Source organism: Bufo bufo, chromosome 4 (assembly GCF_905171765.1).
Source record: "Bufo bufo chromosome 4, aBufBuf1.1, whole genome shotgun sequence".
Lineage (NCBI taxonomy): Eukaryota > Metazoa > Chordata > Amphibia > Anura > Bufonidae > Bufo > Bufo bufo.
The window spans coordinates 476,315,633-476,330,773 of record NC_053392.1 but is presented as its reverse complement, the minus strand read 5'-3'; the positions used below and the strand labels follow the sequence as shown (position 1 = coordinate 476,330,773).

The 15,141-nt window shown below is 42.4% G+C and overlaps 1 protein-coding gene across 1 annotated transcript in view; it reads left to right on the top strand.

Moving 5' to 3' along the window:
* The window catches only part of GRM1 (glutamate metabotropic receptor 1), a 537,794-nt gene extending 523,465 nt beyond the window's left edge, over positions 1-14,329 (top strand). Inside the window, exon 8 of the mRNA XM_040430147.1 lies at positions 13,513-14,329. Within this exon, the coding sequence (XP_040286081.1) occupies positions 13,513-14,329 (817 nt within the window). The remainder of the gene's footprint in view (positions 1-13,512) is intronic.
* The last annotated feature ends 812 nt before the right edge of the window (positions 14,330-15,141 follow it).

Sequence of the window (15,141 nt, the reverse complement as noted above, 5' to 3'; positions counted from 1 at the left end):
GGGTGAACACTCGCCAGACTGTACTCGGGAAAGGGCATCCGCGTTTCCCTGTAACCGGCCTGCCCTGTGTTCCACTGTAAATTTAAAGTTCTGTAGGGAAAGGAACCATTGGGTGACCCAGGCATTTCTGTCTTTGGCCTGGCTCATCCACTTGAGAAGGGAGTGGTCGATCACCAAGCGGAATTTTCTCCCCAACAATTAATAGAGGAGAGACTCGAGTGCCCACTTGATAGCCAGGAACTCTTTCTCCACTATACTGTACCTGGTCTTGGGTAAAGTGAGCTTACAGCTGAGGAAGACAACGGGATGCTCCTCCCCGTTGACTTCCTGGGACAGTACAGCACCGAGGCCTACTTTGGAGGCATCCGTCTGTGCTATAAATTCCCACTTGAAGTCGGGCGTCACCAAAACCGGGGACCCACACAGGGCCGACTTCAAAGCGGAGAATGCCTCTTCCGCCCGATCATCCCAGTGAACCATCACGGAATTATGTCCCTTCAAGAGCCCTGTCAATGGCGTGGCTATCGTAGAAAAGTGGGGGACAAACCTCATGTAATAGCCCACCATCCCCAGGAACGACTTTACTTGCCTAGAGGTGACAGGTCGGGGCAAATTCCATATCACCTCTATTTTGTTTATTTAGGGTTTGATGACTCCACGCCCAATGACATACCCTAGGTCAGTGATGGTGAACCTTCTACAGATCGAGTGCCCAAACTGCAACTCAAAACCCACTTATTTATCGCAAAGTGCTAACAAAGCAATACAACCTGAATACTACAGGCCAATATAGTATATCCTCCATGTACTTTATCATTTAGCTATAATAGCCTGCCTGCATTCAGTGCACTGCTTGTGCCGTTCATAGTGCACCCTGCGCCGATGAATGGCAGGAAAAGTCTAAGGCATATTGGTACAGCATAGACTTTTTCCAGGGTGCGGGTGCCCACAGAGAGAGCTCTGAGTGCCGCCTCTGGCACCCGTGACATAGGTTCGCCACCACTGCCCTAGGTATTTAGTCTCCTCTAACCTTATCGCACATTTCTTTGGGTTAGCTGTTAGTCCAGCCTTCCGAAGGGAGTCCACTATGGCCTGTACTTTGGGCAGGTGACTTTCCCAGTCGGTCCTGTGAATGACAATATCATCCAGGTAAGCCGGGGCGTACCGCCGATGTGGACGAAGCACAATGTCCATTAGACGTTGAAAAGTGGCGAGGGCGCCATGCAGACCAAAGGGTAACACCATACTGATACAGCCCCCCTCAGGCGTGATGAAGGCAGTATTCTCTTTGGCAGCCTCCGTTAAGGGCACCTGCCAGTACCCTTTCGTGAGGTCCAAAACTAAAAAATACTGTGCTTGTCCTAACTTCTCGATTAGCTCATCCACCCAGGGCATGGGATATGCATCGAATTTAGATATCTCGTTCAGCTTACGAAAATCGTTACAAAACCGTAACGTCCCGTCTGGCTTGGGTATTAAGACTATAGGATTGGCCCACTCACTTTTAGACTCCTCGATGCTGTCTAGCGGCAGCATTAGCTGCACTTCCTCCGAAATGGCTTGTCGCCGAGCCTCGGGTACCCGGTATGGCTTTAACTGGACTTTTGCCTGAGACTCAGTGACAATGTCATGCTGGATTGCAGAAGTGCATCCAGGGAGGTCCGAGAAAACATCCGTGTTCCGACTAACGAACTCCCTGGCCTCCTGAGCCTGTTTAGAGGAGAGTCTGTCAGCAATTTTTACTGTGGCAACCGCTTCCCTTGCATCAGACAGAGGGGCCAGAACCTCTTCCCCTACAAAACCCGGCCGCGGGCTGTCTTCAGTACAGGTCTCCCTATCTTTCCAAGGTTTTAGTAAATTAACATGGTAAACCTGCTCCGGCTTTCGCCGTCCTGGCTGGTGTACCTTGTAATTTACCTCTCCAACTTTCTTGAGTACCTCATAGGGCCCCTGCCACCTAGCCAGAAACTTACTGTCCACGGTCGGTACCAGAACCAAAACCAGATCACCCGGGTTAAAGATCCGGACCCGAGCCTGCCGATTATAGATCTGACTTTGTGCTTGCTTAGCTGCCTCCATATGCTCCCTAACCAGAGGTAACACTGTCTCTATCCTTTCTTGAATCTGGGTAACGTACTCAAGGGCACTTTTGTGTGGAGTAGGTTGCTGTTCCCAAACCTCTTTGGCTACGTCCAACAAACCATGAAAATGTCTGCCATATAGCAGTTCGAAGGGCGGGAACCCAGCCTGGGGTACCTCTCGCACAGCGAACATGAGATCAGACAGAAGAAGGTCCCAATCTTTCCCATTATTAGAAACCACCCTTTTTAACATGTTTTTTTATGTTTTGTTAAACCTCTCTACCAGAACGTCCGTTTGCGGATGGTTTGATATGCAGCAACTTACAGAGTTCCCTCATGACCTTGGACATAAAGGGGTCCCCTGGTCAGTCAGAACCTCTTTAGGTAGCCCCACTCAGGAGAATATCTCCATTAGCTCCTTAGCTATAAGTTTAGGCGATGTATGTCACAGTGGCACTGCCTCTGGGTACCGAGTGGTGTAGTCTAGATTGACCAAGATGTGTTGGTGTCCTCTAGCGGACTTCAGTACTGGGCCTACAAGGTCCATAGCGATTCGCTCAAACGGTCCTTCGATGATCAGGAGAGGTACCAAGGGACTGCGAAAAAGGTGCTTGGGGCTAGTTGCCTGGCTGGTCGGGCAAGATTTACAGAATTCGTTCACCTCCCTAAACACACTGGGCCAGTAAAACCGTTGTAGTATCCGGTCCTGTGTTGTGTGCCTTCCCAAATGACCCTCGAGAACATGTTAGTAGGCTAACTCTAAAACGAGCTTGCGATAAGCCTGGGGCACCACTAACTGATCAATGGGTTTACCCCGCAGCTGCTTTAACCGATACAACATATCATGATGAACCACAAAACGGGGGAACACCAACTCTGCTCCAGCTAGTTGTGGTTCACCATCTACTATTAATACATTTTCCCAGGTTCGGGATAGGGTTGGGTCCCGGTGTTGTGCAGTACTAAAATTATCCCCGGAGACATTGAGGTCTGCCAGCTCAGGCACCGGCAGCAAGTCCTCCACGTCTCCCACCATTACACTTAGCCATCACGTGTTGTAACAGCAGCTGGTTTGTTTCTTGCTGTTGTTGGTTAGCCTCCACAAGAGCTTTCATTACAGCCTCCATTTTGTCACGTGACACAGGTTCGAATTTACCTGGTTTATTCCAGTACATCCAGCCGTACCCGAAAACAAAAATATTTCGGCGTTTACGCCAGACTCTCTGCACGTGCACGCATCCTCCACCAATTGTGAGGATTTGCTCTGGTAGACAGGGTATTCGGACGCAGTACAGAGGCAAATTACCAGTTCTTAAATTAAACTTCCGTGTCTATTCACACATAAGGCAAAAACAAAACGTCACTTTGCAGTCTTGATGTTAGTTCACACATAGAGTTGAGCGGACACCTGGATGTTCAGGTTTGATGGGTTCGGCCGAACTTCACAAAAAAGTTTGAGTTCGGGACCCGAACTTGACCCCGAACCCCATTGAAGTCAATGGGGACCCGAACTTTTGAGCACTAAAATGGCTCTAAAAATGAAATGGAAAAGATCTTGATCTAGGACGAGGAGGTCCATATGGAGTAGGAGGTTGAGGAGGCGGTGGATGTGGCGGTGTAGGTGGAAGCGGCGGTGGAGGAGGAGGAGGTAGCCAACACTGGTTTTTGGTTTTAATTTATTTAATTTATTTATTTTTTGTTTAAATTAGGGTACTCCCCAAAACATTGGGAAATATAACCAGTGATAATCCCCTCCACTCTTGCTAAACACACGTTTAGACAATACACTGGCTGCAGGGCAGGCCAGCACCTCCAAGGCGTAAAGGGCAAGCTCAGACCATGTGCCCAATTTGGAGACCCAGAAGTTGAAGGGGGCAGACCCATCAATCAGTTCGTGTAGGTGTGTGCAAACATACTGCCCCACCATGTCGCACGTCCCCGGGATGTTCACGATCCAATTGGATATCTGCTCTATCAACTTTCGATGTTCTTTTCTGCGCCTACCATGTTGATCACGGTTAGCGGCGAATCAGGATTCCACGCTAGAGAGGGAGTGTGAGAAAGAGAGACCACATCCAAGGGAGATCAATAGATGAAAAAGCAGAAGAGACTGCTGCATGACTTGGGGCTCAGACTGCTTGGCTGATTTGCAAGGGGGTGAGGTTAAAGATTGATGGACATCGGTTGCAGGTGCCAACTCTGATCTTTTAGCAGGAGACTGGGTGGGAGACAATGAAAAGGAACTGGCGGCAATGTCAGCAACCCAAGATACTATCGCCTGTACTTGTTATGGCCTCACCATTCGTAGAGCCGCATTAGGCCGGACCAAATACCGCTGAAGGTTCTATCGCACCTGAGGAAGGTGTTTCACTTGTGCGTGTAGCTGGCACAGATCGACCAGGTCCTCTACCTGCAACAGGAGCTCCACCAGCAGCACCACGACCGGGGCCACGTTCCTTATTTGACGCTCTCCTCATATTTCTCAAATTTAGGATCTTGCCCAAAATAGGTGTTTTTTATATAGAGGCTGGGCCACATGCTGCACTGGCCAATCACAGCCATGCCATTAGTAGGCATGGCTGTGATGGATTCTAAGGGCACAGAGTTAAAGGATAACTGTCGTATTTTTTTTTGCGAGTATTGGATTGTGGTGATTAATATCACCTTGGTGGCCCTATTTCAACTTTTCACTGTGTATTCAATTACCCCTTAATTCCACATTTTTGTTCCCTGTACTGCCTATTTTTTCCTGTGCTTAAAATAGGGTTGCTAGGCATGGTCCGTCTATCTGTTGAAGCACGCAGAAGCAGGCTGCGTGCAAGGTCACATTACTGACAGCCAGGGACTGTAAGTAAATGATTAAAGCCAGGTCCTCCCCAGCAGCTGATAACAGTGCCTGGGCTGTGTGCACTTCTCCCTGTCCCTGCGCTTGGCAGACGCTCCCTCACTCAGCAGAGCAGGAGAATGCAGAGTTGGAGCAGCGCAGACCAGGGAAGAGAGATCTCCCATCTGCTCAGTGTATAAATGAAAGCAACATGTGGTAAGAGAACCACTTTGTGCTGCAGAAGATTAACCCTTTAGGGGGGAGGGCTCTGGTTACTGACACTTTTGGGGGGCTATTGTTACTGGCTAGTGAATGTGTGGAGATCAATGCATTGTAGGTAGTGAGGGCAGGCGGGATTAGCCTCAGGGTGAGGGCAGTGGCGGCCTTTTTAGCTGAATAGTGAAATTTCAGTTTTATGCAGACTGGTTGCTAAGGGCCGAATCTTATTAAATATAAGGTATGTCAGTCTAATAGTAACTGATTCTGGAATATCATGTTATTAACTACATATATGAAAATTGAAATTAGGGTCTAAATGTGACAGTTATCCTTTAAACTCTTGTTGATTGGCTGTTCTGCAGCCTTTCAAAAAGCGCCATTAACTCGCCGAACACCGAACCCGAACTTTTAATGAAATGTTCGGGTTCGGGGTCCAAAAATCCTAAAGTTTGGTACGAACCCGAACTTTACAGTTCGGGTTCGCTTAACCCTATTCACACAATGGAAAGTCCACATAGCAAAAATCACCTTGTTGGCAGTTCTATCTCCAGCAGTCCATAGCAGACTTTTAGAGGGCGTGTTTAGGGGGCACATACCTCAGATCCCAGCACACACACACTTTGCTGCTGAGCCCAGCTGTCTTTTAAGTACAGCTAGATGCTGTCAAAACCCGGACCGGCACTTAAAATCCAGTCCGGTGTTTGACCCCACCTGGCTGCAAATCAGCCCAGCAGCACACGCTGGGAAGAAAATACCTTTTTTCCCAGACCATACCCTTCACTGTGTCACAATATATATATACAGTTAGGTCCATAAATATTGGGACATCGACACAATTCTAACATTTTTGGCTCTATACACCACCACAATGGATTTTAAATGAAACAAACAAGATGTGCTTTAACTGTAGACTGTCAGCTTTAATTTGAGGGTATTTACATCCAAATCAGGTGAACGGTGCAGAAATTACACCAGTTTGCAAAAGTGCCTCCCACTTGTTAAGGGACCAAAAGTAATGGGACATAATAATAATCAGAAATCAAACTTTTACTTTTTAATACTTGGTTGCAAATCCTTTGCAGTCAATTACAGTCTGGAACGCATAGACATCACCAGATGCTGGGTTTCATCCCTGGTGATGCTCTGCCAGGCCTCTACTGCAACTGTCTTCAGTTCCTGCTTGTTCTTGGGGCATTTTCCCTCCCTTTTTTTTTCTTCAGCAAGTGAAATGCATTCTCAATCGGATTCGGGTCAGGTGATTGACTTGGCCATTGCATAACATTCCACTTCTTTCCCTTAAAAAAAACTCTTTGGTTGCTTTTGCAGTATGCTTTGGGTCATTGTCCATCTGCACTGTGAAGCGCCGTCCAATGAGTTCTGAAGCATTTGGCTGAATATGAGCAGATAATATTGCCAGAAACACTTCAGAATTCATCCTGCTGCTTTTGTCAGCAGTCACATCATCAATAAATACAAGAGAACCAGTTCCATTGGCAGCCATACATGCCCACACCATGACACTACCACCACCATGCTTCACTGATGAGATGGTATGCTTAGGATCATGAGCAGTTCCTTTCCTTCACCATACGCTTCTCTTCCCATCACTCTGGTACAAGTTGACCTTGGTCTCATCTGTCCATAGGATGTTGTTCCAGAACTGTGAAGGCTTTTTTAGATGTCGTTTGGCAAACTCTAATCTGGCCTTCCTGTTTTTGAAGCTCACCAATGGTTTACATTTTGTGGTGAACCCTCTGTATTCACTCTGATTAAGTCTTCTCTTTGACACACATACACTTAGCTCCTGCAGAGTGTTCTTGATCTAGCCAACTGTTGTGAAGGGTGTTTTCTTCAACAGGGAAATAATTATTCAGTCATCCACCACAGTTGTTTTCCGTGGTCTTCCGGGTCTTTTGGTGTTGCTGAGCTCATCGGTGCAGTCCTCATTTTTAAGAATGTTCCAAACAGTTGTTTTGGCCATGCCTAATGTTTTTGCTATCTCTCTGATGGGTTTGTTTTGTTTTTTCAGCCTAATGATGGCTTGCTTCACTGATAGTGACAGCTCTTTGGATTTCATCTTGAGAGTTGACAGCAACAGATTCCAAATGCAAATAGCACACTTGAAATGAACTCTGGACCTTGTATCTGCTAATTGTAATTGGGATAATGAGGGAATAACACACACCTGGCCATGGAATAGCTGAGAAGCCAATTGTCCCATTACTTTTGGTCCTTTAAAAAGTGGGAGGCACATATGCAAACTGTTGTAATTCCTACACCGTTCACCTGATTTGGAGGTAAATACTCTCAAATTAAAGCTGACAGGTTGCAGTTAAAAACATCTTGTTTGTTTTATTTCAAATCCATTGTGGTGGTGTATAGAGACAAAAATGTTAGAATTGTGTCGATGTCCCAATATTTATGGACCTGACTGTGTATATACAGTCAGGTCCATAAATATTGGGACATCGACACAATTCTAACACTTTTGGCTCTATACACCACCACAATGGATTTGAAATGAAACGAACAAGATGTGCTTTAACTGCAGACTGTCAGCTTTAATTTGAGGGTATTTACATCCAAATCAGGTGAACGGTGTAGGAATTACAACAGTTTGCATATGTGCCTCCCACTTGTTAAGGGACCAAAAGTAATGGGACAATTGGCTTCTCAGCTGTTCCCCGGCCAGGTGTGTGTTATTCCCTCATTATCCCAATTACAATCAGCAGATAAAAGGTCCAGAGTTAATTTCAAGTGTGCTATTTGCATTTGGAATATGTGGCTGTCAACTCTCAAGATGAGATCCAAAGAGCTGTCACTATCAGTGAAGCAAGCCATCATTTGGCTGAAAAAACAAAACAAACTCATCAGAGAGATAGCAAAAACATTAGGTGTGGCCAAAACTACTGTTTGAAACATTCTTAAAAAGAAAGAACGCACCGGTGAGCTCAGCAACACCAAAATACCCGGAAGACCACGGAAAACAACTGTGGTGGATGACCGAAGAATTATTTCCCTGGTGAAGAAAACACCCTTCACAACAGTTGGCAAGATCAAGAACACTCTCCAGGAGGTAGGTGTGTGTGTGTCAAAGTCAACAATCAAGAGAAGACTTCACCAGAGTGAATACAGAGGGTTCACCACAAGATGGAAACCATTGGTGAGCCTCAAAAACAGGAAGGCCAGATTAGAGTTTGCCAAACGACATCTAAAAAAGCCTTTACAGTTCTGGAACAACATCCTATGGACAGATGAGACCAAGATAAACTTGTACCAGAGTGATGGGAAGAGAAGAGTATGGAGAAGAAAAGGAACTGCTCATGATCCTAAGCATACCACCTCATCAGTGAAGCATGGTGGTGGTAGTGTCATAGCGTGGGCATGTATGGCTGCCAATGGAACTGGTTCTTTTGTATTTATTGATGATGTGACTGCTGACAAAAGCAGCAGGATGAATTCTGAAGTGTTTCGGGCAATATTATCTGCTCATATTCAGCCAAATGCTTCAGAACTCATTGGACGGCGCTTCACAGTGCAGATGGACAATGACCCAAAGCATACTGCAAAAGCAACCAAAGAGTTTTTTAAGGGAGAGAAGTGGAATGTTATGCAATGGCCAAGTCAATCACCGGACCTGAATCCGATTGAGCATGCATTTCACTTGCCGAAGACAAAACTGAAGGGAAAATGCCCCAAGAACAAGCAGGAACTGATAACAGTTGCAGTAGAGGCCTGGCAGAGCATCACCAGGGAAGAAACCCAGCGTCTGGTGATGTCTATGCGTTCCAGACTTCAGACTGTAATTGACTGCAAAGGATTTGCAACCAAGTATTAAAAAGTTAAAGTTTGATTTATGATTATTATTCTGTCCCATTACTTTTGGTTCCTTAACAAGTGGGAGGCACATATGCAAACTGTTATAATTCCTACACCGTTCACCTGATTTGGATGTAAATACCCTCAAATTAAAGCTGACAGTCTGCAGTTAAAGCACATCTTGTTCATTTTATTTCAAATCCATTGTGGTGGTGTATAGAGCCAAAAATGTTAGAATTGTGTCGATGTCCCAATATTTATGGACCTGACTGTATATATATATAAAAAAAATTCGCCCTATAAGACACACTTTTTCCCCTAAAGGGGTTGTGTCAGTGCGTCTTATGGGGTAAATACTACTGAGCGCTTCCATTATGGAAGCGTTCACTAGTATGGGAGGACCAGGGAGAGGGCTTTGTACTCACCATTTTCTAGTCTTCCTTGGCTGCTCACTGCATTGTGTCCTGCACATAGCATGAGGATGTCAGTGACCTCAAACTGTGAAGCGGTAGGTCACAGCACAGCGTGGCAGGAAGACCAGGAAGACATTGAGGCCTGATCTGAGGTCTGATTGGAGGTCCTATAAAAATTGGGCATCTGATCAAAGGTTTGATTGGCGGTCTAATCTGAGGTCTGAATAGGGGCCTCAACATTGGGCGGTCTGATCGGAGGTCTGATTGGGGGTCTTACTAAAATTGGGGGTATGTTCTGAGGTCTGATTAAAATGGTGGTCTAATTGGGGCTCTGAAGTGAATTCTGATTAACATTGGGGGTCTAATCTCAGGTCTAATGAAAAATATTTTTTTCTTATTTTCCTCCTCTAAAACCTAGATGCGTTTTATGAGCAGGTGTGTCTTATAGCGTGAAAAATATATATGTTTGGTTTTGCCATAACTGTAATGATTGGTCTCATAAAAAAAATAAAAAAATTGTATGGCTATGTAGTTATGTAATACAATACAGTGTTAGGAAATAAAAACTGGGGTTCATTTATAGCTCCTGCAGCTTTAATAACACAGAAAAGTCACAAATTTTGTAACTTTTTAACTTTGATTGACACCCACTTTTACAAGACATGAGTGGGGCGTGGATGGGAAGAGGCGGGCCGTTAACAGGACCACCATGGCCCTACTTATTTAACAACATAAAAACTGGTGCACATTAGACCAGAAATCTACTTCAGTTCCTGGCTGGAGTAGATTTAAGTTCTTTTGCATGGAAAGGAATACCGCCCAGAGTTTTTTTTTTTTACTAAGACTGGTAAGGCCGGCCTTTAAAAAATGACCCCCACTGTGTTCTAAGGTTTAAAACAAGAGCCATTGGAGTCAAATGACATAATATAAGCACTACATATGGGAGAGTGGTTATTTACTAAGCTAAATATGCCAGAAATATGGCTTCAAGCATACAAAAAAGCAGGCAAACATTACACCATATTAGATATGCGTTTTAGGCAATTTCTGTGACTCGCTAGACAACGGGGTGTGGCTTACCAGTAAATGAGCATGACTTTGTGCAAAAGGGGGTTAGTTTAACTTAAAATTGTTTAAAGTATCTAAATATATATCAAATTTATCATCCAGCAAGAGCCACTTTAAATATTAAACAGGATTAGTAAATCTGCCCCAATATTTTCTGTTCTTCTATGGTCCTAATCTATACACTAGACATTACAGTAAACAGTATGAAGTTACCACATAAAGTTGAGGAGGACTGTGGGAGGTTTCCATAATGAATATAACATTGCATTTCTGATATTTTTGAGGCTGAAAAGAAAAGTTAGAAGTTTCTAAATGTGTTTAAAATGAAATTGGTAAGCATGTCAAATGTAGCTTATAATATGAGGAATGTGGTTTAAATGGCCACATGTCTAATAATACGACTAGTGGATATTTTTTTCTTAGTAGATTGATTGATTGACTATACTTGTTATAATTGATTTCCAGCAGTGATTCATAGCGAATGAAGCTTAAAGGTCTTCTCCAGGAATTTATATTAATGGCCTGACCTTAGGTGTGATTGGTGGTGGCCTGACCCCAAGAATTCCCACCAATCAGCAGAATGTTCATTGTACTGGACACAAAGGGGCCACACATGTGGATGTGCATGGCACTGCAGCTCACACCAAGCTATTTCTTATTTACTTGAAAGCGGCTGAGTTGCAGTACTTAGCACAGCAGAATGTATTTAAGTACTACTGTGTCTGGTGGAACAGTGATGGGCAAGTTTGTTCTGCAGATCATTGGAGACATATTTAGTTTGCCCCCCAACAATTACATCTAAGGAGAGTAAAAATTATTCTACTACTATAATACTGTGTTAGCCAGCAAATAAAAGATAAACAATTTGTTTCCTCAGTAGTTTATACCTTTTAATGGCTAATTGAAAAGATGATGATGTAATTGCAAGGTTTCGAGACTACTCGTGCATCTTCCTCATAAATCTTTTAGGACAGTATGTAGGAAAACTTATCATCTGCCTTGTGCCAGAAAAGTGGCTTTAAAAATCGCAAGGTGTGTTTGAGAAAAAAAGTTGCAAGTGCCTCTTTTTATGCTATCCCTAGCCCCTTTTCCAAAAGGAGGAGTGACAAGGGTGGGAAAGAGGTATGACGAACAGCGGAGACAAATTTATCTTCATTTACGCCAGTTTTCTGGGTCAAATGAGGCCAGAAATCTACAGCATTCAGAGCTGTTGTAGGTTTCCGTTAAGGCGCACAGACTGCTGGAGGATGCACCTAATTTATGATGAGACCTGAGCCCCTTCATAAATGTGGAGCATCCTCCGACAGTGCATGGGATATTAAGACTGGCGCAGAAAGCACCTGTCTTGATAAATCTCCTCTATTGTTTTAAGACATAAATGTATACAGATCTTCAGATATTGTCTTAAAAGATGCCTGAGAAAGAGGTCTGAATAGACTCGAAAGCTAGCAATTGTGTCATCATCTTTTCAGTTAACCAATGAGGAATCTCAATTATTTATCAGCTAAGGTGAGTTATGGGAATTTATTGATAACCCATTTAAAGATGTTGATTTTATGTTCTGTTAAAATTAATCTCTGCATAAATAGATACTGCATAAATGAATGATGTTTAAGGTGATGTTGCAGTTTTGTCCATTCTAGGATGGGAACTCATGTAGAGTGATATATGTTGGCCCATAATTTATCAACCAGCATGCTTCACCCATACTGACATTGTGTTTGTTTGTAAAGTGCATAAAATAGCCTTGAATGTATCTCTATTAATCGCATGATTTCATACACGCTATGGCCAGACTGATCTGAGCATGGAATGTAAGCTATGAAAATTCATTGTACTGCTTTAGCAGGCTAAAATTGTGTTATTTTATTTCTGCTAATCAATTCTGCATCCATCAGATTTTGCTGAGAGCAAATATTTTGCATGTCAATCATCAGAGTTTGTTACACGGACACATCAATTTTAATTCTATACAAAAACACATAGACATGATACTACATATTAATTGACTTAAATTTGATACAATTCATCTGTTAGCTTCTTTTAAAATACATGCCAGACATAAGTGATATAATTGTATACAGTAATCAAAAGAAATCAAGCAGATATTATTTTAGATATAAAATGTCCTGTACATTAAAGATAAAGACAAAAGAAATACCGGTATATTAGCATATTTTTACTATAATTTGCCAACTTGAAATGAGTATCAACATGTGTTTTCTAAAATTCTGTAATTATTAATAAGCTAATGTGGTTATATAAATACATTTTATTTGCCTTTTTTTTATCATCTGACTAAATACATTACAAATATAATAAGCATAGTTTATTAAGAACTACCTGCATATATAACTGAGCTGAATAAGCTGCATTTAAGTCTTCATTTCCAGTTAAAGAAACCTTCCATTTAAAGAAAAAAAAAACACATTAAGTGGGAATCGAACAGAAAACTTATATGATGCTACCTTTTCATCTTTTTAGTTGCAGATCTGCTAATTCTTGAGCTCCTCTTCTGCCATCCAAAATGCTTCTTAGACTACCTGATGCCCACTGTGCATTGGGAGCCCAAGAAACTTCCTCCTTGTCCAGACTTTCTCTTGGACTGGCCAGCACTGTTCACATGAGCCATGCTGGCCAATCCAATGGCAGCAGGAAGAGTGTTGGGCTACCAAATGCACAATATACATCAGGTATTCTGAGAAGCAGTGCAGCCAAAAAGATAAAAAGAAAGTCACCATTTAAATGTTTGGTTTGTTCCAGAGTTAATATGATTTATTTTTTTATTTTTTTGGTTGCTTTAAGTTTGAAAGAAATCTTACAGCCTTAAAGATATAATATTAAGTAAAACTAGATATTTAAAAAATAAGAAAATAAAATTAAATGTACATAACTTAAAAAAATGTATATACATATATTTCTTATATTCAGAGAAATAAAGATAATATATAATTTTCACTACCTTAAACATATATCCCAAATAAAATATTCACTCATTTACATATTTACCTGCTTTTTATTTTTTATTTTTGATGTGATTTTCTGCATGCTGTTTATTCAAATGCACCCATCTTTATTTTATTCATAGTTCTAATGGAAAGTCTGTGTCATGGTCTGAACCAGGTGGAAGACAAGTACAGAAGGGCCAACACATGTGGCACAGACTATCAGTGCACGTGAAGACCAAGGAGGCAGGATCATCAAACCAGACAGCTGTGATAAAGCCCATAACCAAAGGCTACCAAATTCAGAACAAGAGCCTCACATTTTCAGATACTAGCACTAACGCTTTCTACAATGTGGAAGAGGAAGATGAAAATGAGCCAGCAAGGTTCAACCTACCAAGTAGTCCATCCATGGTGATACATAGGCGATTGAATGCAACTCCTCCACCTTCTCAAGAATTTGAGGAGGGATCAGTATATCTGTCAGATCAAGTCTCTAAAAGCTTACCACTGCAAAAGTCTATTTTAGACCAGCTACATGGGGTTATCAACAAATTCTCAACCGGAATTCCAGACTTTAACTCTGTTATTCCAATACCCGGGCCAGAGAATGGTGGTGACTCCATCTACCCTACTCAGCAAGTGCTTCCACTTCAGATGGCGGCTTTCAGTGAAGGTATAGACTCCTCCACTGAGGAGATAGAGAATGAAAAATTAAACCTTATTCGGGATTATATGTATGATAGCACAGATACACCTGATGAAGAACTTGTTCCAAGCAAATTAGTGCTGGAGCACTCGCCTGCTTTGACTCCTCCATCCCCTTTTCGGGATTCAGTAGCATCGGGCAGTTCTGTGCCTAGTTCACCTGTGTCGGAGTCAGTACTCTGCACACCCCCAAGTGTGACATATGCTTCAGTTATTTTGAGAGACTATAAGCAAACCTCATCCACTTTGTAGACAAAGTTCATACATTTCTAAAGGTAAACAGGGCTTGTAAGTGGAAGTGAAAAGAACAATGGATACAACATGTGAAAGCAGAACGAAAAGCAAATAATATGGGTCCTGCACTAATCGATCTATATGAGGGCTCCAAGTTTTAAAAGCTGTATCTATTTGTTTCACTGTATTCATAGACAGATGTTGTATATTTAGCTAAGCACAACATTGTAATCTGCATCTAAAGAAATCTATAATACCTGGCATCCATAGCTGAAAATGTTGGTAAAAACCATTATGGTCATATTGGTCTTATTATTTTGCCAGTGCCAATGGAACTTTATTGGGATCTGAATATTAAATGTGTATGGCTACCTTAAAGAAAGCTTTTATACAGTGTACTATGCTGTACTTAAAAGGAGGACTGATAATTATTGTACCCATTTCTAACTGTATCTCATTTTTCAAAAACTTCTGATGTGTCAGAAAAATATAAAAAAAATAAGAAGTTTGACCTTAATAGGATCCCAATGCTCCTCACAAGCATCTTCTGATCAGGGTATTTACCATATATGGTAACAGGGTACATGTAATTAGTGATATCAAGACTTGACGTTTCATTAGCATCACAATGTAATGCAATGCAACATGTTTCTGGTCAAACCATTAAAGTAATGGAGCATCACCAAGTGCTACTTACTATTTAAGTGGCTACATCTATATAACTTTCCTAACCTTTATCAAAGAACAGTCCATTTCCACTTCCCAGTTGCCTCTCTTTTGGCTGGTGGAGAGTTTTCATTGCTGTAAAGAAGGGGTGTATACTGTGTGAT